Source organism: Pituophis catenifer, unplaced genomic scaffold, assembly GCF_029215685.1.
Source record: "Pituophis catenifer annectens isolate HBS135680 unplaced genomic scaffold, rPitCat1.0.hap2 SCAF_2, whole genome shotgun sequence".
NCBI lineage: Eukaryota > Metazoa > Chordata > Lepidosauria > Squamata > Colubridae > Pituophis > Pituophis catenifer.
In genome coordinates this window covers 29988971-30015803 of record NW_027256882.1, presented here as the reverse complement: position 1 = coordinate 30015803, position 26833 = coordinate 29988971, and the positions used below count along the sequence as shown (strand labels likewise).

Here is a 26833-nt window from a genome sequence, read left to right as displayed (position 1 = left end):
ACTCCCAAAATATTTTTACATAATTGCACAATTTCTGTAAAAATAAATATCCAGCAACTTCTTCTGCTGATGGCCAGATAGCCATTATCAAACTAATATGTTGCAATTTCTTCCTTTCTCCTTCCCACCTAATATCATTACATATTTGCCTACAAAAAAATCAGGCAAATACCATTACAAAAAGAATTTGTAGTAAAATTAAATAGTCAGTTTCTCAGCTGGACTTACAATGGGACGTTAGAAATGAAATTCAAGCCTTCTCTACACTCATCACTTGGGGCCTCAGGTGAATTTTCTTGTGTGCAATAAGGCTGGAATGTTGCCTGAAGGACCGTCCACACTTGGGACACTTAAATGGTTTCTCCCCTATGTGTATAAGCATATGATTTAGAAGGTTAAACCTAGTACTGAGATCTTTCCCACACTCTGGACACTCATACAGTTTCTCTCCTGTGTGAGTCCTCTGGTGTTTAACCAGACTGGAAATCTGACTGAAACTTTTCCCACAATCAGGACATGCAAAGGGTTTCTCTCCTGTGTGAATCCTCTGGTGTCTCACCAGGCTGGAATTCTGACTGAAACTTCTCCCACAATCAGGACATTTAAAGGGTTTCTCTCCTGTGTGAGTCCTCCGGTGTATCATGAGTTGGGACCTCTGAGAGAAACTTTTTCCACAATCAAAACATTCAAAGGGTTTCTCTGCTGTGTGAATCCTCTGGTGGCTAATGAGATTGGAACTCTTACTGCAACTTTTTCCACAATCAGGACATTCAAAGGGTTTCTCTCCTGTATGAATCCTCTGGTGGCTAATAAGGTGGGAATTCTGACTAAAACATTTCCCACAGTCAGGACATTTAAAGGGTTTCTCTCCTGTGTGAATCCTCTTGTGGCTAATAAGGTGGGAACTCTTACTGAAACTTTTCCCACAATTAGGACATTCAAAGGGTTTCTCTCCTGTATGAATCCTCTGGTGTATTACCAGATAGTAATTTTGACTGAAACTTTTCCCACAATCAAGACATTCAAAGGGTTTCTCGCCTGTGTGAGTCCTCTGATGTTGAACAAGTGTGGAATTACGACTGAAACTTTTCCCACAGTGAAGACATTCAAAGGGTTTCTCTCCTGTGTGAGTCCTTTGGTGTTTCACCAGGCTGGAACTGGTACTGAAACTTTTCTGACAATCAGGACATTCAAATGGTTTCTCGCCTGTGTGAGTTCTCTGGTGTATCACCAGGCTGGAATTCTCACTGAAACTTTTCCCACAAACAGAACATTGAAACGGTTTCTCTCCTGTGTGAGTCCTCTGGTGTTTCACCAGGCTGGAACTGGTACTGAAACTTTTCTCACAATCAGGACACTCAAAGGGTTTCTCACCTGTGTGAGTTCTCTGGTGTATTATCAGGCTGGAATTACGACTGAAACTTTTCCCACAAACAGGACATTCAAATGGTTTCTCTCCTGTGTGAGTCCTCTGATGTGCAACGAGGTCAGAATTCCGACTGAAACTATTCCCACATTCAAGACATTTACAGAGTTTCTCGCCTGTGTGAATCATCTGGTGGCTTATAAGATTGGAATTGGTAGTGAATTTTTTCTCACAATCAGGACATTCAAAGGGTTTCTCACCTGTGTGAGTCCTCTGGTGTCTCATGAGCTGGGAATTCTGAGAGAAACTTTTCTCACAATCAGGACATTCAAAGGGTTTCTCACCTGTGTGAGTCCTCTGGTGTCTCATGAGCTGGGAATTCTGAGAGAAACTTTTCTCACAATCAGGACATTCAAAGGGTTTCTCACCTGTGTGAATTCTCTGGTGTCTAATGAGGTTGGAATTTCTATTGAAATGTTTCCCACAATCAGGACATTGAAACGGTTTCTCCTTGGTATGAGTCCACGTTGCCATGCTTGCTAAAGCATTTACTGCATTGGGAGCACTTGTAGAGCTTCTCTCCTGTGTGAATCCTTCGAAGAACCACAATGGAGGTGTTCTGATTAGAGGTTTTGCTACATTTAGAGTATTATATGGCTTTTCTCCAGTCGGGATCCTCTCAGGCATAATCAGCTGTAATTTGCAAGTCGTATCTTTCCCACAAGAGGAACCTCTATGGGGCTTTTCCACAACTAATATTTCTGAGGAGGTCCAAAATATGGATGATCCCTTGTTTAGCGCTGCTTTGATTCAAGCTGTTTTCTTGCTCCCAGAGCGAGGCCTGCAACACTGTCTGCTCTATGTGGTTTTCCAATTGACCTTTTTCTCCCCAGTAACTTCCTGATATTTCCCTCTTTTGCTCAATGGAACAATAATCTCCCTTGACTTTTCATGTAACGTATGCTTGAATTTCACACCCTACTTTTCCCAGCTAGAAATCTTCTTGATTTTCTCTCGTCTCTCTCTCACTTGCTGAGGAAGGTGAAGAATTGTAGGCTCTGTGAAGGAAATGGAAAATATTGTGATTTCTGGACTTATTTGCTTTGCTATTCAATGTTGCTTGTTATCCTCAGTTGTCCAGAATGCTCTTATTGCCATCCTCTTTGTCTATAAGATTCAAATAAAAATGTATCTTTAATTGTGCATGAAATGGCTGCAGAAGATGAGAAAAAAAGAAAAACATTTACATTACAATGAAAAAGTAAGCATGCTCCAATGCTCCAATAAGCTCTTACATTAATCATGATTTATTTGATTTATGGAAGAATACCCAGATCCAAGTTCGAATATCCAAGCAGTGATGAAATTCAATTCTTGACTAGATCAATCACAAATTCTTAATAGTGCAAAGGTTTGTTTTAAAAAAGAAAGCTCAGAGACCATTGGACACTATGACTATGCAACTATGCATAGCATTGTTTTCAAATACAGTCCAGTAAAAAAGAAAGTTCACCCTCCTTCATTTCTATCGTTTTACTTATCAGGGTATCATAAATATCATTGCAACAGAACAGAAGAGAATAACAGAATTGGAAGTGACCTTGTAGGTCTTCTAATCCAGCCTCTGCTCAAGCAGGAGACCCTATATCATTTCAGAAAAGTGGCTCTGACGACTCTTCTGAAAAGTCTACAGTGATGAAGCACCAAAACTTCTGAAGGCAAACTGTTCTGCTGATTAATCGTTCTCACCATTTTAAGAATTTCTAAGGACCAATTGATTTTTACTATGTCCCGATATATAAAATAGAAGTCAAGGAGAATGTACTTTCTTTTTCACATGACTGTTTATCTGGAAGTCTTGGGGAGAGATTATACATTTGCAGATATATACATTCAGAGGGAAATAAAAAATACACACATCTACAATATGAAGATAATCCATGTCTTTCAAGTTTGAAAAACATCTCAAACCTTCTGAGCTATTGTTAATCAGGAATTGGATGATTGCTCACATGTTGAGATGGCAAAGCTGAAGTTCAGACCTCAACAGGCTTCTGAGGCCATGGAAACTTTCACAGGAAACCACTAGCCTGTGGATTAGGCATGTGATCAAAACCACAGAAGGCATGCATGGCTATTTTTATAATTTTTATAATTTATATTTCTATATTTTACCTGTTGTGTGCCAGCTGCCTCTTACTGTATGTAATGAAGTGAAAGCAAAAAAATTATAAATATCTGCCTTGCGCTATGTTCTGGGTTCCTTCCTTCTTATGAGGGACCCATCTTTATTCACACAAATAAATGCATTGGCTTATCAACACACACACTTGGACTCTGTCTTTTATTTTATTGAGCCACACCTATCAATCTGCATGGCACTAGCTTTACAGATGTGGGGGCTTTAACTAACCAAATGATGCCTAGAGCCTCTTGCCCATGGAAGCACTGAGCTCCAGTAAGGGCAGAAAATACTTTCCACAACCCCTTTGGTGACATCCCAATTGAAGTAGTCCTCACTTACTAACTTGCAGTTGGGACTAGCATCTGTGCCACTAAGCAGCCCGATCATGAACCATGATTTCAAATGACAGTGCCAATTTACATATGTTCCTATGCAGTTCTTAAAGAAATCATTGTGGGTTGTTAAGGATCACATATCGGGATTGAGTCTGGGATATTGAAACCATGATATAAAAGTGCATCAGTTGCCAGAATCCATATTGGTGCAACTCCTTTTCCTGCACCTTCATAACTATGTCTGCTTCTACAGTGCCATTTTAGCTTGAAAGGCTCAGTGAACCAATGGTAAGTGACGACTACCTATGCTTGTCCTTGATCGAGTAGTAGATCCCCCTCACCCCCATTCCACCCCTCCTTCCTCATATAGGTCTCCGTCTGGTATATGTGAATGCCAGGTCTGTGATGAATAAGGCCCTCCTCAAACGAGATCTTATTGATGAGGAGGGTGCGGACCTGGCCTGTATCACAGAGACCTGGTTGGGGAAGAGGGGGGAATCCCTCTCTCTGATTTATGTCCCCCAGGCTTTCGTGTCCTGCACCAGCCGCGACACCAGGGAAGGGGCAGGGGGGTGGCAGTGGTTGTTAGAGAAAGTCTGAGTCCTAAGGAGGTCACTGTCCCTCAGATAGGCGGGTGTGAGTCTCTTCTATTAAAGTGGGATCTTAGAGTTCAGTCGGGCTTGTTGGTCACATACCTATCTCCCAGCTATGTTGCCCCAGCCCTGCCCGCACTGCTCGATGTCTTGACTGAAGTGGCACTCAAACTCCCCAGCCTTTTGGTTGTGGGAGATTTTAATCTGCCTTCTATCGGCGAGTCATCTGAGACAGTCTGGGAGTTCATGGCCTCCATGGCAGCCATGGATCTGACTCAGGTTATTCAGGGCCCAACTCATAGGGGAGGACACACTCTCGACCTGGTTTTTCTCTCTGGGCAGTGGATAAATGGTCATGGTAAGGGGGAACTTTCCATCACTCCCCTGTCATGGACTGACCATTCCCTCCTTAGACTGGACTTTCAATCTGCCAACCCTTGCCGCTGGGAGACGGGACCCATAAAATGGTTCCGCCCCAGGCGCCTGATGGATCCAGAAAGGTTCTTGAAGGAGTTTGGGACATTCCCCACCTCTCAATCCTGCGATTCAGCTGAGGCTCTGGTGGCATCCTGGGAATGGGTGGCTACCGACGCCTTGGACGCCTTGAATTGCACCTTTGTGGCCTCTAACCTGACGCAGATCCCGGATCGCTCCTTGGTTTTCCATGGAGCTCCGGGAAGTGAAACGTTGGAAAAGAAGCCTAGAGGCCCTCCTGATCTGAATCTGACCGAACACAGTTATGAACCCATATTAGGTCTTATCTAGTAGCGATGAAAGCGACAAAACGAGATTACTTCGCTGCCCTCATTGCATCTGCAGAAAACTGCCCAGCGGCCCTGTTTCATGTGACCTGCTCCCTCTTCAATCAGGGAGCGAGGGAAGACCTTTTACAGGGCAGAGCTGAGGATTTTGTACAGTTTCTGCATGATAAAATCGCTCAGATCAGGATCGGATTGGACTCTGACTGGGCAGAATCCAATCGGGAGACTAGGGTGGGTCTTGAGAATAATATCTGGATTGAGTTTGACCCTGTTTCTGTCAAGGAAGTGGACAGGATTATGGGCAGACTTAGTTCCTCCACTTGCTTATTGGACCCTTGTCCCCTCCTGGTTAGTTTCAGCTGCCAGGGAGGTGACTAGAGACTGGATCCAGGCAATTGTCAACGCTTCGTTGAGAGAGGGGAACTTCCCTGCCTCTCTTAAGGAGGCAGTGGTTCGACCTCTCCTCAAGAAGCCTTCCCTGGATCCAGACTCACTTAATAACTATCATCCCGTCTCCAACCTTCGCTTCATCGCGAAGGTTGTTGAGACTGTAGTGGCGCAACAGCTCCCACAATTCCTGGAGGAAACGGAATACCTTGACCCGTACCAATTGGGCTTCCGACACAGACACAACACGGAAACGGCATTGGTCGCTCTGGTGAATGATCTCTGGTGGGCTCGGGATGGTGGTTGTTCCTCCATCCTGGTCCTACTTGACCTCTCAGTGGCTTTTAATACCATCGACCATGGTATCCTACTGCAGTGACTTGTGGGGTTGGGGGTGGGAGGCACTGTGTTACAGTGGTTCTCCTCCTACCTCTCGGGTCGCTTTCAGTTTGTATGGGCAGGAGGGCAGAGATCCACCCCGAGGCCCCTAAATTGTGGGGTGCCTCAGGGGTCGGTTCTCTCCCCCCTACTCTTTAACATCTATATGAAGCCACTGGGTGAGATCATTCGTGGCTTTGGGGTGAGATATCATCAATATGCTGATGATACCCAATTATACATCTCCACCCCAGACTACCCCAGAGATGCCCTTTCCGTGATGTCCTGTTGCCTGGAGGCGGTACGGGCCTGGATGGGCAGAAACAGACTCAAACTCAATCCCTCCAAGACTGAGTGGCTGTGGATGCCAGCATCTCGGGGTTCAGAGGCCCCATCACTTTTGATGGATGGGGAAAAACTTGCCCCCGTTGATAGGGCTCGCAACTTGGGTGTCCTCTTGGATGCTCGGCTGTCCCTAGAAGACCATCTAATGGCCATGACCAGGGGGGCCTTCGCACAGGTTTGCCTGGTGTGCCAGTTGTGCCCTTTCCTGGACCGAGATGACCTTCGCACAGTCACTCATGCCCTGGTTACTTCCCGTTTCGATTACTGCAATTCCCTCTACATGGGCCTGCCCCTGAGATGCACCCGGAGACTCCAGCTGATCCAGAATGCAGCCGCACGGGTTATTACGGGAGCCCCTCGTTATTCCCATATAACACCCCTCCTGCATGAGCTGCACTGGTTACCAGTGGTTCTCCGGGTCCGCTTCAAGGTGCTGGTTCTCACCTATAAGGTCCTACATGACTTAGGTCCGGGATATTTGCAGGACCTTCTCCTGCCTGCCTCTCACTGTCCTGTTCACTCACATAGGGCCGTTCTCCTCAGGGTTCCGACGGCGAGCCAATGTCATCTTGCTGTGCCCAGGGGTAGGGTGTTCTCTGTGGGTGCTCCCACCCTCTGGAATAAATTACCTACCAAGCTCCAGACGGCTCCTGATCTCCGCTCCTTCCATTGGGATCTGAAGACTTGGCTGTTTAAGCAAATAGGCTGACTCTGATTCCGGGTTTTATTATTAATTATTAATTAGTTATTTGGTTTAAAATGGGATTTTATTGTACATGTTTCTTAACTTGTGTTCGCTGCCCTGAGTCCTTCGGGAGAATAGCGGCATATAAATACATGTAATAAATAAATAAATATGTCCTTGATTTTAATCTTCGATATTAATTTTGTGAGAAGCCCCCTCCTCCTCAGGAAGAATGAAATATTTTGGAAAATATTAAGAGAGGCAGAATATTATATTTCCCCCAAAGGAAAAATGGAGAAAAAAAATCTTAACAAAGGCAGAAAGAAGCCCTAACAGTCTTTAGAGATGGATATTTGGTGCCCATTAAGAAAGATTGGGACAATCTATTCACAAACAAAACACCTTCAGCTCCAGTTGATGGGATTAAGGAGGACTTTTAGGACATAACAGGATTAACCCAGGACCATTAGAATAGCAAAAGACTACATTGCACAACCTCAAAGAATGTATAAAAGCCCACCTATCCCAACTCCATTTTGTCAGCTGTCCCAGAACAACATGATGCTGTTGGTTCTGCTCATCAGTAAACAGAATCCTTTCCAATCAGCCACCATTTTATTTCCAGCTCTTTTCTCCTGGCTTGGAACCGGACTGGATTTTTCCTCCTACAATTTATTTAGGTTTTCATGTGTACATATATATATATTATGACTCTAAGCTGCCCACAGTGGTGTCATGGTAAGGTTGGTGGACAATAAATAAATACTTTTTATAAATAAATACACTGAACAGTCAAAACATCCAATAGCTATTGTTAAAAAAGTGCTGGGTTAAGCACAGTTGAACCTGGTGAATACATGGATGGGGGCACTAATAGGAAAACACGGTGCTTGTTAGCTAGAAATGGAAGTAAAACAACCCAGAAACGACTAGAGACACATAAATCCAATCTTGTTGCCCGGAAAACATCAGGTCCATAAAATAATAATTGAGTTGGGGGGACATTGGAGGTCTTCTAGTCCATCCCCTGTTCAGCCAGGAGGCCCTATTCCATCCAGAACAAATGGCTGTCCAATCTCCCCTCAAAACCCTCCAGTGACGGAGCAGCCACAACCTCTGGAGGGAAGCCATTCCCAAAGAACCAACCTCCACTTGAAAGAGGCTTTTTCAAGCTTCCCACCAGCAGAAATTGCAGCCACCAGTTTCCCAGCCTGCAGCACCAGCGGGCTTCCATTTGGGGAGGGAAGGAACCTGCAGCAGCAGCAGCTGAGAGGCTTCAGCCCAGTTGCTTCTCCGCTTCCAGCCCAAGTTGCTCCCGGACTCTGCTCCCACCTGCAGCCCTCAACTCACCTGCCAGCTGCTGCTTCGACCCCGGGAAGAGCAGAAAATCCGCTCTGCACACCAACTTTCTCCCATGAGCCATCCGGAAGAGGAAGTTCTCTGCGCTTCTCCTCCCATCCCCTCCTTTCTAGCAATGAAGTACTCGATGGTTTAAAAACTCCTTTTTCAAGCTCAAGCACGGATTGCTTTGAAGTGTGGATGGCTTTCTAGGCACAGACGTTGCCTGACCGCCATCTAGCGACAGGAGGTGGAAAAACACGCTTTGTCCGATCTCCACCAAAGCGTTTGGAAGAGGTTTTCACTGATTACATGGCAGCAGGTCCTTTTCGACTCCTATTATGTAAATAAAAACAGTTTCTTGTGAACTGCTAGTAAGTCTCAGTTGTTATAGAGATAAGGTTTTATGGTACATTGATTTAACCTCCACGACAAGGAGGTTGGACTAGAACACCACCAAGATCCCTTCCAGATCTATTCTGATTGATTCATCTTGAAAGTTGCATCCTTGAATTGGCTTGTGGGCGCAGCAGGAACAGGTCAATTGGTATGTTTTGTGGGGAGGGAGAAGATCCAGTTTGGTGTAGTGGTGAAGGCACCAGGTTGGAGACAGAGAAACGCTCAGTTCCAGTCCCACCTAAAGGGCAAAACCAACTTTGGCCAGTCCTCTCAGCCCTTGGAAGCAGGAAAGTGGGGGAACCCCCTCCCAAAAACCCTTGCCAAAGAAACTGCAAGGCCAGGCATCAAGACTGACCCATAGGCACCAAAAACGAAGCTAAGTAGCGTCACGTTTCACTATTTCACTTGATTCAGTTGCAAAGGTCGGTTGCTAGCTGGAAGGGATCTTGGTGGTCTTCTAGTCCAACCTCCTTGTCGTGGAGGTTAAATCAATGTACCATAAAACCTTATCTCTATAACAATCTACTATAACAACTGAGACTTACTAGCAGTTCACAATAAACTGTTTTTATTTACATAATAATAAAAACAATATCTATTCAAATACTAAATAGTATGTCATTCCTTTTCTTAAATATCCTGTCAGATATATATATATGTAATCACTCTATATGATTATAGTTCTGGCTATTCTTCCTCAGAAGAAGGAGTCTTTTAATACATCAGATCTACCTCTGATCCCTAATCAGAAATCTCCTAACTGCCATCTACTGATGACTAACTGTCTTCAGAACTGCCTTTCAACTGCATACTGACTGCAGAACTGCCCTTTAGAACTGCCCTCCACCTGACATTTAGAACTACAGAGCTGCCCTCTGACAACTGACTACTAACTGACAATAGTTTTCTGTCAGGAATCTCCTTTTATACTGTCACAGTGACAGTTAGGGGAGGGAATATAAAAGCCAGGGAGTTTCAAACCCATTAGCCGCTTTCTGATTGGCTTATTTACTTGTCCATTCCAAATGCCATTAATAGGCACAGCAAATGAGAAATAACTTTTCTCTAACACGCCTGGATCCAGGAGACCTTATTTCAGACAAATGACTATCCAGTCTATTTTTAAAAACTTCCAGTGATGACCCATCCACAACCTCTGAAGGCAAGCTGTCCCACTGGTTAATTCTTCTCCCTGTTAGGAAATTTCTCCTTAATTCTAAGTTGCTTCTCTCCTTGGTTAGTTTTCATCCAATATTTCTTGTCCCGCCTTCTGGTGCAGAATTTACACATAATTGCAAACCAGTGCTACCCCCAAATAACTGTGATGGCCACCACTTTGAGGAACACTTGTAACTCTACTTTTTCAGCACCAGTGTCATTTTGAAGGCTGAGTAGTAAGCGGTAAGCGAGGACTGTCCTTCTGACTATCTTTCTGCAAAGGGATCACATGCAATGCAACCTAGTAAAAAACATTGTAACCTGTCTTTTTGAATGGTGTAGGTGAAATGTGGGTTAGGAGCAGGGAGATAACCAGTGGTGGGATTCTGCCAGTTCTAGGCGGTTCAGCCGAACCGTTTGTTAAATTGCTGGCTCGCCCCGCCCTTTGCCCCGCCCCTCCACACCACTGGGCGAGGGGTGGGTGAGCCAGCAATTTAACAAATGGTTCGGTGTTTTTTTATAATTTTATTGGCCTTGCAGCTGCCGCGGGGCTTCAAAGGGCCGCCCTACAGCTGATCAGTGTTAAAAGAAAACAAATGAGTAGACCGATGCCTGCAAAAATAAATGGGTAGACCCAGTGGTGGGATTCTACTTCGGTTGAACCGGTTGTTAAGTAGTTAAGTAGTTAAGCCAGTGGTTGCCAAAGTGGGTGGTACTGCCCCCTCGGGGGCGGTGGAATGCCTTAGGGGGTGGTAAGAGGCAAGGGGGCAGCAGGGGAGCCTAAGTGGCAAGGAGGGTGGCCCCCACCCTTTGGCCTGTGCCTCGCAGCACTTACCTCCTTGCAAGCAAACAGCAAGAAAAAACAGCCCCTTCAGCTTCAGCATCGGTTAATTAGCACAAGTTGATTAGATCGGCCTCCCCACTCTCAGCTGATTTGCCAGGGCTCTATTGCTATCTGCAAAGAGTGCTGGAGCAGATCTTTTTTCCCCTAGCCTAGCTATGCTGAAAAAGTGACACTGAAAGTAAAGCAGAGTCTTTGCTGCAACGTGACAAAATGAGGCAGAGATTTCTTTTTCTTTTTCCTCACCAAAAAAGGTAGGTGCAAAACTGCAAACAATGGGAAATTTAGGGCAAAAGAGGAGAGTTCAAGATTTTAAAACACAAAAAGAAAAAAAGCTCTGTTTAACTAGGGAATTGTAATAATTGAGATACTATTAATTGTATATTGTGTTGAAAACAGAAATGGTTAAGTTGTAGTTTGGAGGAATATATGGGGGAAATTATTTGGTTTATTATTGGTATATATAATTGATTTGTAAGAAATTGGATTGCATGGAAATAATTGGAATATTCATGTTCATATTGATTAATATACAAAAAAGATAGTTATATAACTAATTGATTTATATTAAAATGTTGAATTTGTATTAAAGAACTGTAATATTACATAATTAACCAATGTGAGGATGGATATAAAAATAGATGACAATGGGAAAGGGGTATAATATAGAATATAAGGGAAAAATTGAAAAATTGAATTTGATTAAGATTAGAGATGAGGATGAAGGGTAATATTGGTTTTTTAAAAAAATAGATGAGGAATAAATATGGCAAAAAGGAAATATAGAAATTGTAAATTTAATTGAAATGACTAAACACTGTTTAAATTTGTGAACCGGCCAAATACTCTGTTCAAAGAAAATACATTGTATGTTTGTATGTGCATTTCTAATTATTGTTATTTATTCATATTTATTCTCTTTTATTCTTTAAAGTTTAACAATTCATTCTTTATCTTAATATCTTTATATTTGTTTGGTGTTGGCTTTCTTTCCTTTCATCTTTTTTATTGTACAGCAATCTTTCTCCTCAAACCTACCACCTCTCCCTTTTCTTTCCTTCTTACTTTCTCTTCCCCCCCTCTTCTTCTCCTCCCTCTCTTCCTCCCTTTCTTACCCTCAATCCTACTCTAATTTCCCTTCCCTTCCTTCATCCCTCTCTATTGCTGTATCCTTTTATGCATATGGACTCCTCAGAGGGATGAAAAAGTTATTTTTGACTGGTCCTCGCACTTTTGACCAGTCCTCGAACTTACGACTGTCCTCACATTTTATGTTTTTGCCCTATCTTGTCACCATGGTGAAGAGAAGCAGTTGTGAAATGAGTGACATGGTTGTTAAGAATGCTACAATGGGCATAAATGATGACCAGTCATAAGTGTGAAGACCGGTCAAAAATGCGAGGACCTGTCAGAAATAACTTTTTTTAGCCCTCCGGGTAGTCCTTTTGTGCATATGGACTACTCAGAGGGCTGAAAAAGTTATTTTTAACTGGTCCTCGCACTTTTGACCAGTCCTCGAACTTACGACTGTCCTCACATTTTACGTTTTTGCCCTATCTTGTCACCATGGTGAAGAGAAGCAGTTGTGAAATGAGTGACATGGTTAAGAATGCCGCAATGGGCATAAATGTGAGGATGGTCATAAGTGCGAGGACCGGTCAAAAGTGCGAGGACCAGTCAGAAATGACTTTTTTCAGCCCTCTGAGTAGTCCCTATGCAGATAGCCATGCCTACCTGATCACATGACCAGCTAGCCACGCCTACCTTGTCACATGACCAGCTAGCCACACCCACCGTTACATGACCACCAAGCCACACCCCCAACTAAGCCACGCCCACAGAACCGGTTGTTAAAAAAACTGAATCCCACCACTGCAGATAACTCTTTGTTCTCCACTCAGTCATGGAACATCCACAGTGATTATCCACACAGACCACTGAGTTACATTCACTACTAATCTCTGAGATGCTCCTGCACCTCAATAGTTGTATAGAGATTGTGCAGAGTGTGTCAAGCGTCAGGTGTTTACCAGAGCTGAAAAAGACTTTTTCACAACAATACTAGAAGTCTCCACTGGACAATGTGACCTGGCCTAATAGGGGAGAGGGAAAACTTGAACTTTAACTATGTGGGTTTACGCAGGAAACAGTCAGATCTGCCTTTGCCCTCATTTTTGCCGATATGATGTACTCATTAAAGTTTTGCATTAAGAGATTGTATCGTCTCAGCCATGCTTGCTTTGGTTGGGTTCAACACAGTGATTGTTGGCATGCTTAATATATGCTGAGGTCATTTGGTTGCTTCAGATGAGGCAGGTTTGGCCACAATATTCTCTTCCTTTGTGCTTCTCCCTTTTTTCTCTCTTCCTCCCTATTGCCTGCTGGTGAGTAGTCATGTTGCTCTCACTGAGATGTTTACGATGTCCGCAGGGGTGTGTGTGTGTTGTGTGTGTGTGTGAGAGAGAGAGGGGGGGGGGAGGGGGAGAGAGAGAAGAAGAAGGAAATGACAGTTGTTGTTATTCACTTCCTTCCCCCTGAAGAAAGAAATGACAGTTGTTGTCAAGAAACGTGCAATTATTAATCCTTTAAATCATCAGGCATTGAGTGCCACCCCAAAGAGACCTTGGTTAACTTGTTCTGCAGCATACTTTATGTCCTTCTAACTTGCTTATTGTTCTGGGAGGCTCCCACCATCAACAGTGTTTCTGTTCTGCCCCAGCTCCGGATTCCCAAGGATTGTGACACACACCAAGTTCCAAAAACTCCGTTTAATCCCAAACAGACTCCTTTCCAGAATGCAGGCTTTCCGTGCAACAGTCCTTACCAAAGTTATAAAATACCAAGAATAAACAAAGTCCAACAAAGGTTGGCAACCAGCCCAGAAAACAAGATGTGATAAGACACTCACTCTACAAAGTGGTCTATAATAATTACACGTTGTTTCCAGCAACAAATTACTAACTGCATGCGACTTAAATAAGATTAAGCCTCAATTAGCCTCAATCCTTACTCTCGAGGAGACCTCCTCCTCCTGAAAACTGAAAACTGCTGAAAACTCAGCCAAAATATGCTATGCTGGAAATCAGCCAAATAATAGGTGGAGTAATGGAGGAGAATGAGAGAATATACTGAATAATTATTAATAAGGGGTGAAAAAGAAAATGTTGGGTGATAATTAAAATGAAAGGGTAAATTTTGAGATCTCTGTGTAAAAAGTTTAAGAACATGATAGGAAGAATTGGGTTTAGAAAACGAGAAAAATAGAAAGAAATTTTGATTAATAAATTGAAATAAAAATTGAGTTGTATACATTTGGAATTTAAGATTTGTGGTGATAAAATTGTAAGGTAAATATATAGATTAATAGAATAAGTTGTCTTTGTGTTTAATGTTCTGGCTAAAAGGAGCAAGGGATAAAAAAAATTAGATAAAGCGGTATTGAATGTTGATTTATAATTGAATTTATAATTGCATATAAAAATGAGCTCTGCCTTAGTAGGAGATTAGGATGTACGATGAGATAATAGAAAGATTTATTAAGACGTTGGAATTTATGTTAAAATTGTTTGTTCTCATTTGTTAAATTAGTGTACCCATTTGTGGCTGGACCAAGACTTCGTTCTTGAAAAAAATTTCTTTTTTATGTTTATGTTGGGAAAAAAGATTTACAAAAAAAAAGATTGAGGTGAAATAATAGAAAGGTAATTGTTTTGAGTAAATCATTATAAGTTAGGCATTTCTCTTTGTTTATTTTTATTGTTATAAGATGGTAATTAGTGGAGATTTGGATAAAGCTTTTGTTAAAGAGAAGTTAGTAATTGTAATTTTGACCGGATCAATGGCTCGTTCTGAAAAGATGTATTTTTTGTTTATGTTTCAAAAAAAATAAACTTTTTTCAAAAAAAAAATTTGAATTAAAAAAAGGAATGTGTATGAAAGAGTGGTGTGACCTTGATACATTTTTGTATGCACATCTGTATTTCCAACATTTTTTCCAACTGTTTGAAATGCCTTTTGGAAACATTTCTCTTACCACAAATAGACAAGTCATCTACTCTTGTTAAGTCCCCTTTTCTAGCCCTGCTGGGTATGTGACTTTCTCGCTTTGACCTAATGGAGACTTCGGTGTATGCAAAGTTATAGACACACAAGGCATTTAGCATCAGTGTGCTTGGAAGCATCTCTGGGCAGTACGAATGAAGTTGCCTCCCTTTGAGCCACTGACCCACTGATCCTCCTGGGTCCTAAATCCTTGGGAACCACAAGAAATCGGCCATAAAGTTTTGGGGAGGTTTTGATCTCCACTGAGTCACCCCTAAGAAAGTGCAAAATCTATATATCAGCTTTCTGCAAACTGCTGCCCTCCAAGTCTTTTGCCCAAAATTTGGGAGTAATAAGACTGAAATCTAACTCCTGCGCAGATTGGAAAGGCTGCTTAGAGCAACTCTTTCCTTTAGTGAGATTTAGGTTCTGCAAGGATGCAGATAGATAAAATATCTCCTATCTAGACGTGATTTGGAAGCAAGGAAAGTGGATGTTTCCAGTTATTGGTCCATGTTTCATTATTCTATTGATAGGATGAAGCTGGAAATCATTTGGCGGCTGTGCACACAAACAAGATCTTCATTAGGGAGGTGGTGTTTAGGGTATTCCCTAATCTTGAGAAGCTAAGTAAGTCAAGCTTCACTCTTCAAGGTTCGTTCAGTTGCAAAAGTAGGTTTTGGGGAGGTATCCTGCACTCCCATTTCCCTGGCAAGGTTTTTTGAAAGCAGATTTCCCCTTTCCAAGGCCTGAGAGGACTGGATAGGCCAAGGTCTCTGAGACGGCTTTGTGCCTAAAGCAAGACCAGAAATAGACCCTTGGTGGTGCAGCGGACTAAAGTGCTGTTAAGTAGCCCTTAGCTGACAGCTTCCTGCAATTACTGCGAGTTCAAATTTCACCAGGCTCAAGGTTGACTCAGCCTTCCATCCTTCTGAGGTAGGTAAAATGAGGACCCGGATTGTGGGGGCAATAAGCTGACTTTGTATAAAAAGAACACCGCTTAGGGCCCCCCGAAAACCCTACTAAGCAGGTATATACAAAAGTATGAAGGCTATTGCTTAATGCATTGTAAGCCGCCCTGAGTCTCCGGAGAAGGGCGGCATATAAATTAAACCAATAAATAAATAAATGAGCGTCTCTCAGGCTCTAGCCTGGTGATCACCAAAGTGGGCTTTCTTCGTCCCCACAAAATCTATACATTCAGCTGTTCCTGCTACTCGAGCCTCAAATTCAAGGCTGCAGCTTTCAAGATCCAGTATGTCCAAACAACACCTACTTTCCACCTTTCAATCTCAGCTTCAAATCTTGATTCTGAGGAAATGGACTGTTCGTCTGAGTGGTGACTTATGGCTTTTGACCTCGCCCTGTAAACCATGCCCTCCGACTCTTAGGTTGGCTTTATTTAATGTTGCTTGATATTGTTATATAGCCCTGTGAGATTCAGAGGCTTTGGGATTATTGAAAGGGTTTCCGACTCCTAACTATGATGAGACATAATAAAGATGGTACACTAAAATGTGACACCAAGGAAAGAAAAAAGGAAAATTGATTAAATATATTTTTACTGTTTTAAATTTTAGAAATTTTGCATATGATTAAATTTGAAATCAGTTGTACTTAAGACTTAGGCCAAGACCCTCTTGGATTCTCCACACACACCTGGCCTGGTCCTGGCTGTTCGGTGTAATGAGACCTACTAAAAAAATTGTAACCTGTCTTTGGGAATGGTGTTGGGGAAATAAATCTTGGAATTCTTTGGTGTCTTCCAATCCCAGAAAAATCAGGACCATTTATCTGCATAGCTAAAATGTCACTTTTGCTGCCACAAATAATGTTCCTCCCTATATTTCAAGGATAAAAACATTAAGAAGCCCTGAGAGAGAAGCACTGAAAGAACAGGAAATGTCTTCAATGTGTTTACAGAAATGCTGACACTTTCCTTTATTTGTCTTTCTCAAAAGCTTCTAAAGATGCTTATGCAATACTCTTTTAGCAGTGAAACATTACTGTACATTTCCCCTCCCCACATCTACCCACCAAGGCCCCCCCCCCCGACAAAAGTATTAGTATCTTGGTGCTGCTCTCACCCACCAGCTATCAAAGGCTAATAAGGAGGCTCCTAAAAACAAAGGAGATTACAGCAGGAGTTGCGAATAAACATGGAGGTCCTGTGTTCAAAACCATAATCCCTTTTCTCCTCAACTCAATATTCCTACAGCTCTTCTCCACGAAGAGACATCTGAAAATTTACACTGGTTTCGTCACTGCCCCAAACTCCCCCAATATATCTGCTATTCATATGGTTTCTTCCACTTCCACTTCCATGGGTTACGAGCGTTCCCTTAGCGATCGTTCGAAGTTACGCGATAAGCACCCGCAGCATTTACCAACAAACCCCGAGATTATGAATATTGCAGCACCACAGCAGTTGTTCACCATTACAAATAACTGCACAGGCTCTGCAACATTCACCCCACATATTCTGTCCCCCCACCGCCCGGTCTTCATAGGCACTTCGCCTGTGGAGACTCACTTATCTTGCAAAGACCTCCTCTCTGTTGCAGTTTCTTTGCACACATTTGCAAAGAACAGAGGCCTAACATATTGCAAGATCTTGTGTAATCTCACACTTAAGGCCTCTATTCTCTGTTAATTGAGACCTGGGCATTTGCAAACTGAGGGAAAGTTTCGGTCATTCAGCCCTTCCCTCCATTTGCCATTTCCTTGCCGAAGCCTGCAGGGAGATTGCGTACGCTTCAACAGTCCTTTGCAAAAAAAATTTGTTGGCACCAGCAGAGCTTTGGATGAGCAGACACACTCCTCCAAAGCCGTGTCCCTACAGGCAAAGGCTTTTTGCCAAGGGTTGCTAAAGCCTACAGGAATGCAATCCTCAAGCACTTTGTGGACAAGAAAGTAGCCTCAAGAGGCCACGTGCAACCTCCAGGGGTTGCTTTCTTGGTACTGGAGTGTCATCAGGATGATCTGAGGCAAAAAAAGCAGCAAATGGAAGAGCGAAAGCAGGAAGTGATGTCGTTCAATGTAAGAGATTCACTCCCACGAATTCTCGAGTTACGGATGGAATGGGCAGGATCCATTACATTTGTAACCTGAGGACTACCCATATCCAGCAACTTCTGCTGCTGATGGCCAGATGGCTATTATCAAAATAGTATGTTGCCATTTTTTTCCTTCCTCCTTCCCATCTAATACAATTACATATTTGCCTACAAAAAATAGGCAAATCTCAGCTGGACTTTCAATGGGACATTAGAAATGAAATTCAAGCTTTCTCTACACTCATCACTTGGGGCGTCATGTGGATTTTCTTGTGTGCAATAAGGCTGGAATGTTTCCTGAAGCACCATCCACATTCAGGGCACTCAAATAGTTTCTCCCCTGTGTGTATAAGCATATGATTTAAAAGGCTAGTCCTAATACTGAAATTTTTCCCACAGTCTGGACACTTCTATGGTTTCTCTCCTGTGGTGTATCACCAGGTTGGAATTCCAACTGAAACTTTTGCCAGAAACGGGACACTCATTCAGTTTCTCTCCTGTGTGAGTCCTCTGGTGCACCATGAGCTGGGATCTCTGAAACTTTTCCATGAACAGGACATTCAAAGAGTTTCTCTTTGTGAGTCCTTTGGTGTGTCACCAGGTTGGAATTGGTATTGAAACTTTTACCACAATCAGAACACTCAAAGGGTTTCTCTCCTGTGTGAGTCCTCTGGTGTGACACCAGGTTGGAATGCTGACTGAAGCCTTTTCCACAATCAGGACATTCAAAGGGTTTTTCTCCTGTGTGTGTCCTCTGATGGCCAATAAGGCTGAAATTTTTACTGAAACTTTTCCCACAAATAGGACATTCAAATGGCTTCTCTCCTGTGTGAGTCCTCTGGTGTGTCACCATGTTGGAATGCTGACTGAAACATTTTCCACAATCAGGACATTCAAACGGTTTCTCTCCTGTGTGAATCCGCTGGTGTGCCACCAAGCTGGAATTATGATAGAAAAATTTCCGACAATCAGGACATTCAAGCGATTTCTCCTTGGTGTGAGTCCACATTGCCATGCTCGCTAAAGCATTTACCACATTGGGAGCACTTGTAGGGCTTCTCTCCTGTGTGAGTCCCCTGGTGCACCACGAGCTGGGATCTCTGAGAGAAACTTTTCCAAGAACAGGACATTCAAAGAGATTTGCTCCTATGTGAGTCCTCTGGTGTTGAACCAGGGTGGAATTCTGACTGAAACTTTTCCCACAGTCATGACATTTAAAGGGTTTCTCTCCTGTGTGAATCCTCTGGTGTTGAACAAGGGTGCAATTCTGAGAGAAACTTTTCCCACAGTCAGGACATTCAAAGGGTTTCTCTCCTGTGTGAGTCCTCTGGTGTTTCACGAGATGGGAATTCTTACTGAAACTTTTCCCACAAACAGGACATTCAAATGGTTTCTCCCCTGTGTGAATCCTCTGGTGGCCAATGAGATAGGAATTGTGACTGAAACTTTTTCCACAGTCAGGACATTTAAAGGGTTTCTCTCCTGTGTGAATCCTCTGGTGTTGAACCAGGCTGGAATTGTTACTAAAACTTTTATCACAATCAGGACATTCAAAGGGTTTCTCTCCTGTGTGAGTCCTTTGGTGTGTCACCAGGTTGGAATTGGTATTGAAACTTTTACCACAATCAGAACACTCAAAGGGTTTCTCTCCTGTGTGAGTCCTCTGGTGTGTCACCAGGTTGGAATGCTGACTGAAGCCTTTTCCACAATCAGGACATTCAAAGGGTTTTTCTCCTGTGTGAGTCCTCTGATGGCCAATAAGGCTGAAATTCTTACTGAAACTTTTCCCACAAATAGGACATTCAAACGGCTTCTCTCCTGTGTGAGTCCTCTGGTGTGTCACCATGTTGGAATGCTGACTGAAACATTTTCCACAATCAGGACATTCAAACGGTTTCTCTCCTGTGTGAATCCTCTGGTGTGTCACCAAGCTGGAATTATGATAGAAAAATTTCCCACAATCAGGACATTCAAGCGGTTTCTCCTTGGTGTGAGTCCACGTTGCCATGCTCGCTAAAGCATTTATCGCATTGGGAGCACTTGTAGGGCTTTTCTCCTGTGTGGGTCCTTCCAAGAACCACAACAGACTTGTTCTGACCAAAGGTTTTGCCACATTTAGAGTATTGTATGACTTTTCTCCAGTCTGGATCCTCTCAGGCATAATCAGCTGTGATTTACAAGTCGTATCTTTCCCACAACTGTCACGTCTATGGAGCTTTTCCACAAGTAATATTCTTGAGAAGGTCCAAAATATGGATGATCCCTTGTTTAGCAGTGCTTTGATTCAAGCCGTTTTCTTGCTCCCAGAGGGAGGCCTGCAAAACTGTCTGCTCTACCTGGTTTTCCAATTGACCTTTTACTCTCCAGTAACTTCAAAATATTTCCCTTTTGTTCAATGAAACAATAATCTCCCTTGACTTTTCATGTAACGTATGCTTGAATTTTACACTCTACTTTTCCCAGCTAGAAATCTCTTCTTGATTTTTTCTTGTTTCTCTCTCACTTACTGAGGAAGGTGAAGAATTGTGTGGCTCTCTGAAGGAAATGGAAAATATTTTGATTTCTGGACTGAATTGCTTTGCTATTCAATGTTGCTTGTTGTCCTCAGTTGTCCAGAGGGCTCTTATTGCCATCCTCTTTGTCTATAAAATTCAAATAAAAGTGTATCTTTAATGGTTGCAGAAGATGAGAAAAAAAGAAAAACATTTACATTACAATGAAAAATGATGAAATTCACTTGTTGACTAAGTCAATCACAAATTCTTAGCAATGCAAAGGATTTTTTCAAATACAGTCAAGTGAAAAAGAAAGTACATCCTATTTGATTTCTATGGTTTTACTTATCAGGATATCATAAATATCATTGCTAGAGAACAGAAGAAAATAACAGAACTGGAATGGACCTTGTAGGTCTTCTAATCCAGCCTCTGCTCAAGCAGGACACCCTATACCATTTCAGACAAGTGGCTGTTTCATCTCTTCTGAAAAGCCTCCAGTGATGGAGCACCACAACTTCTGAAGCAAGCCGTTCTGTTGGTTACTTGTTCTCACTATTAGGAAACTTCTCACTGTTTACATAGTATAAAGAGGCAAAGTAGCAGCCAAGTACTGCTAATAAAGTGCCCTTGATCAATTGATCAGCAGCCAGGATAATTACATTGATAAAAGCCAAAGTTGTAGGAGTTTGCTGGTCTCTGGCATTGAGGTGTGTGTTAACACAATGCCAAAGTGTAAAGACATCAGCAATGATCTTAGAGAAGCAATTATTGCTGCCGATCAATTTCGGAAAGTTTAAAAGGCCATTTCCAAACAATTTAAAATCCATCATTCTACAGTGAGGAAGATTTTTCACAAGTAGGAGCTGGGGTGTGTGAGTTGTGGCCAGCGCCCACAGCGAAATGAAGCTTTCTTCGGGGATTTCCGAAGGATCGTCGATATCGCAGCCATCTGGGGGTCTTTTTTGACCGAATCTGTCCTGTAATGAGAGAGGCAGTGACTGGCAAGCACAGGGAAGTTGCAAGTTCCCTGGCTGGTTGGAAGAAGCCTCTCAACCGGACGGCAGAGAAAGCAGCCATTGAGAGTTGCTACAGCCACAGCAGAAGCATGGAAATAAAAAAAATGTGAGAAAATGAATTATTCCTGTAAAAAGCATAGCCTGAGTAACGCCATATTTAACCTTTATATATATCTCATGTATCCTGATGTAACCTCATAATCAGGACATGAGTAGGCGGTAAGGTTTGGAACAGAAAAGGGGAACGGTAATGTTCCTATAACACTTGTTTTGTAAGAATAAAATGCTTGGTTTGGAGAATTGAAAGTTCTGGGTACATTCTAACTTGGGTCAGGCTGACCTGGCTGAGTTTAATGACTTGTCAAGAAGAACATCTGTGCAGGGAATTTTGGAGGGAAATTCCAGAACCGAAATTGTGTAGAGAGCCACATGTGTTATATAAGATCTAACCACAAGTCCCAAAGGGGACACTATGACTATGCAACTATGCATAGCATTGTTTTCAAATACAGTCCAGTAAAAAAGAAAGTACAACCTCTTTGATTTCTAGTGGTTTTACATATCAGGGTATCATAAACATCATCGCAACAGAACAGAAGAGAATAACAGAATTGGAAGGGACCTTGGAGGATTTCTATTCCAGCCTCTGGTCAAGCAGGACACCCTATACCATTTCAGACAAGTGGCTTTCTCATCTCTTCTGAAAAGCCTCAAATGATGGGGCACTACCACTTTTTTTTAAAATATATTTTTTTTATTTTATTTTAATACAAACAATCCATCTTCCATTAAACAACGTGTCATCTGGGTACAAATGTCTTGTGCAATAACAATTAAAATTTACAGCCATGTTCATGATTTGCATGCTTTTAACTTAATACTGACAAACATAGCATATCTAATACTATAACAATTCTCTTCTTAGCTTATTTAATTCTATTAATATATTTTCTATATTTCACTAATCTACTTTTATTTCTAACTTGCATATTTATTCTCTAACCATCTGTAAAATAGTTGCCATACAATATAATATTCAGTTTATTCCTTCTCTTTAACTGCAAGTGTTAACCTATTCATTTCTGCACATTCTAATATTTTCCTAATCACATTCTCACCCGTAGGAATCTCTTCATTTTTCCAATTTTGTGCAAATAAAATTATAGCTGCAGTTATGCATGGATAATCAAGTATACATTCTCTTTACTTATAAGCTTCTGGTAAAATCCCCAACAAAAATATTTCGGGTTTGTATTTTTGTCCAATATTTTTTGGCTTCTGTGCATTTCCACCACATATGATAATACAACGCAGATGTCTGGTGACATTTCCAACATTTAGCTGATTTGTCTTTAAACATCTTTGCCAATCTTGCTGGCGAAAAATGCCATCTATAAAATAACTTATACAAGTTTTCTTTATATGCAGTTGACATTGGTAATTTGTAATTTCTATCCCATAGTTGCTGCCATTTTTCTAATTCTATTGTATAACCAAATTTTTTTGCCCATGCTATCATTCTTCACTTGTTCTTCTAATTTGATACCCAATAAATAACTAATTTATCACCCTCTCTTCTGTTCCTGTTGCAAACTTTCCAATTTTTCCAAATCTATCTTGATTTGTTGTATAAGCTTATAATTATCTTCCTTAATCGTTACACATCTTGCTGTTAATTGAATCCCTAAGTATTTTACTTCCTTAGTAATCTGAATGTCTAATTTCTTCATTAACTTTTTTCTGTTTCTCTGTAATATTTTTCACTAAAATCTTAGTTTTTTCTTTATTTTTAATCCTGCCACTTCACCATACTCTTCTATTCTTTCTATTAATTTTGGCCCTGTTTCTTGTGGATTATAGATAAAAACCAAATCATCTGCAAATGCCTGTAATTTGTATTCTTCCTTTTTTATTTCCATACCTTTTATCTCCTTATCCTGTCTAATACTTCTATTTAATACTTCTAGTGTCAATACCAATAATAATGGTAAAATGGGACATCCCTGTCTTGTAGCCTTTGTGATGTTAACCTTTTCGGTCCCATCTCCATTTACCATCACCTTTGCGTTTTGTTTATAGTGTATTGCCTTAATCATCTTGATAAATCTCCCCCCAAAGTCCATAACTTTTAATTGTGTCAGCATCAATTGCCAGTTCACATTGTCAAACACCTTCTGTGCATCAAAGAAAATCAGTACCATTTGCTTCTCTCGATGTGCTTCATAATATTTCAGTGTATTCAAAATTATTCTCATATTATCTTTGTCTCTTAGGTAAAAAGCCATTTTGATCTGCATGTATAAATTGATTTAAAAATCTCTTTAGTCTTTCTGCTATTATTGAAGCAAATATTTTGTAGTCCGGATTCAATAAAGATATTGGTCTATAGTTTTTTTATCTGATGCAAGTCTGAAACCTCTTTCAGTATGAGCTAATGTATACTTCCATTCAAGAATTTGGTACTTTCACCTCTAACATTAATTCACTGAATACTTCCAACATTGAATTGCCTATGGAGTTTTGTAATATTTTATATAACTCTGCTTGTAGCACACCCGGGCCTGATGTTTTGCCATTCTTTTGTCTTTTAATTGCTTCCGTTAATTCCATCATTGTTATTCTTTCTTCTAATGTTGCTTTAACTGTTTCTGGTATTCTAGTTAACTCTGCTTTTTCTAAGTATTCTTTTATTTTATCAATTGTCTCTTGATCATATAGTTTTCCCTACAGCTTTTCTCAATGAAGGTCACTTTGCAAGGCACAACAGCTTTTACATCTGAAATTTTACACTGCTTTTGTCACTGCCCCAAACTCCCCCGATATATTTGCTATTCATATGGTATCTTCCAGTTGCGTGCCTCATTCTTGACACAATCTGAAGAGACGTGCTTGGTGCACTGAATTCCAGGAGCTCTTAGGAAAAAATGAACTTTTAAACTCCTTTACTTCTGTTCTCCTCTCGCTTTCTCCTTATATGTGGAGCCACAATCTCTAACTATAGTCTGAGTGCTCCTATCCCCAACAGATGCTGGCTGGAAAATTCTGAGGCTAAAAATCTCGGGTCAAGCAAGGAAGAAAAAGGCTGGGATTCTGTATGTGGCATTTATATCATCTACCATGATAAAAATGCAAAGAACACTCCTAAAATATTTTTACATAATTGTACAATATCTGCAAAAATAAATATCCAGCAACTTCTTCTGCTGATGGCCAGATAGCCTTTATCAAACTAATATGTTGCAATTTCTTCTTTTCTCCTTCCCACCTAATATCATTACATATTTGCCTACAAAAAATCAGGCAAATACCATTACAAAAAGAATTTGTAGTAAAATTAAATAGTCAGTTTCTCAGCTGGACTTACAATGGGATGTTAGAAATGAAATTCAAGCCTTCTCTACACTCATCACTTGAGGCCTCAGGTGAATTTTCTTGTGTGCAGTAAGGCTGGAATGTTGCCTGAAGGACCGTCCACACTTGGGACACTTAAATGGTTTCTCCCCTATGTGTATAAGCATATGATTTAGAAGGTTAAACCTAGTACTGAGATCTTTCCCACAATCTGGACACTCATACAGTTTCTCTCCTGTGTGAGTCCTCTGGTGTTTAACCAGACTGGAAATCTGACTGAAACTTTTCCCACAATCAGGACATGCAAAGGGTTTCTCTCCTGTGTGAATCCTCTGGTGTGTCACCAGGCTGGAATTCTGACTGAAACTTCTCCCACAATCAGGACATTCAAAGGGTTTCTCTCCTGTGTGAGTCCTCCGGTGGTTCACCAGGCTAGAATTGTGACTGAAACTTTTACCACAATCAGGACATTTAAAGGGTTTCCCTGCTTTGTTAATCCTCTGGTGGCTTATAAGGTTGGAATTTTGACTGAAACATTTCCCACAGTCAGAACATTTAAAGGGTTTCTCTCCTGTGTGAATCCTCTTGTGGCTAATGAGGTGGGAACTCTTACTGAAACTTTTCCCACAATTAGGACATTCAAAGGGTTTCTCTCCTGCATGAATCCTCTGGTGTATTACCAGGTAGTAATTTTGAGTAAAACTTTTCCCACAATCAAGACATTCAAAGGGTTTCTCTGCTGTGTGAGTCCTCTGGTGTTGAACAAGGCTGGAATTACGACTGAAACTTTTCCTACAGTGAAGACATTCAAAGGGTTTCTCTCCTGTGTGAGTCGTCTGGTGTTTCAGCAGGCTGGAATTGTTATTGAAACTTTTCTGACAATCAGTACATTCAAATGGTTTCTCACCTGTATGAGTTCTCTGGTGTATCACCAGGCTGGAATTCTCACTGAAACTTTTCCCACAAACAGGACATTGAAACGGTTTCTCTCCTGTGTGAGTCCTCTTGTGTTTCACCAGGCTGGAATTGGTACTGAAACTTTTCTCACAATCAGGACACTCAAAGGGTTTCTCACCAGTGTGAGTTCTCTGGTGTATTATCAGGCTGGAATTACGACTGAAACTTTTCCCACAATCAGGACATTCAAATGGTTTCTCTCCTGTGTGAGTCCTCTGGTGTGTAATGAGGTCAGAATTCCGACTGAAACTATTCCCACATTCAAGACATTTACAGAGTTTCTCGCCTGTGTGAATCATCTGGTGTTGAACCAGGCTGGAATTCTGACTGAAACTTTTACCACAGTCAGGACATTCAAAGGGTTTCTCACCTGTGTGAGTCCTCTGGTGTCTCATGAGCTTGGAATTGTGGGCGAAACTTTTCTCACAATCAGGACATTCAAAGGGTTTCTCACCTGTGTGAGTTCTCTGGTGTGCCATGACCTGGGAATTCTGAGAGAAACTTTTACCACAGTCAGGACATTCAAAGGGTTTCTCACCTGTGTGAATTCTCTGGTGCCTAATGAGGTTGGAATTTCTATTGAAATGTTTCCCACACTCAGGACATTCAAACGGTTTCTCCTTGGTATGAGTCCACGTTGCCATTCTTGCTAAAGCATTTACTGCATTGGGAGCACTTGTAGAGCTTCTCTCCTGTGTGGGTCCTTCCAGGAACCACAATGGAGGTGTTCTGATCAGAGGTTTTGCCACATTTAGAGTATTATATGGCTTTTATCCAGTCGGGATCCTCTCAGGCATAATTAGCTGTGATTTTCAAGTCGTATCTTTCCCACAAAAGGCACATCTATGGGGCTTTTCCACAACTAATATTCCTGAGGAGGTCCAAAATATGAATGATTCTTTGTTTAGCAGTCCTTTGATTCAAGCCGTTTTCTTGCTCCCAGAGCGAGGCCTGCAACACTGTCTGCTCTACGTGGCTTTCCTATTGACCTTTTCCTCCCCAGTAACTTCCCTCATTTCCCTCATTTGCTCAATGGAACAATAATCTCTCTTGACTTTTCATGTAACGTATGCTTGAATTTCACACTCTACTTTTCCCAGCTAGAAATCTTGATTTTCTCTCATTTCTCTATCACTTGCTGAG

At 41.7% G+C, this 26833-nt stretch overlaps 3 protein-coding genes across 3 annotated transcripts in view; 1 reads left to right on the top strand and 2 right to left on the bottom strand.

Annotated features, from left to right (window-relative positions):
* Positions 1-26833, top strand: part of LOC139310059 (uncharacterized) — a 649177-nt gene that overhangs the window by 111917 nt on the left and 510427 nt on the right.
* On the bottom strand, positions 174-8445 carry LOC139312001 (zinc finger protein 271-like). The gene is made up of 2 exons (XM_070936517.1): positions 8386-8445; positions 174-2424 (listed from the first exon to the last, which is right to left on the bottom strand). The coding sequence occupies exon 2, from the start codon at positions 2051-2053 to the stop codon at positions 251-253; it is 1803 nt and encodes a 600-aa protein (XP_070792618.1). The 5' UTR covers positions 2054-2424; positions 8386-8445; the 3' UTR covers positions 174-250.
* Positions 18093-26334, bottom strand: LOC139313470 (zinc finger protein 850-like). Its single transcript, XM_070939074.1, has 5 exons — positions 25095-26334; positions 22063-22091; positions 19063-19615; positions 18388-18573; positions 18093-18208 (listed from the first exon to the last, which is right to left on the bottom strand). Exons 1-5 carry the CDS (start codon positions 26332-26334, stop codon positions 18093-18095), a joined length of 2124 nt encoding a protein of 707 aa, XP_070795175.1.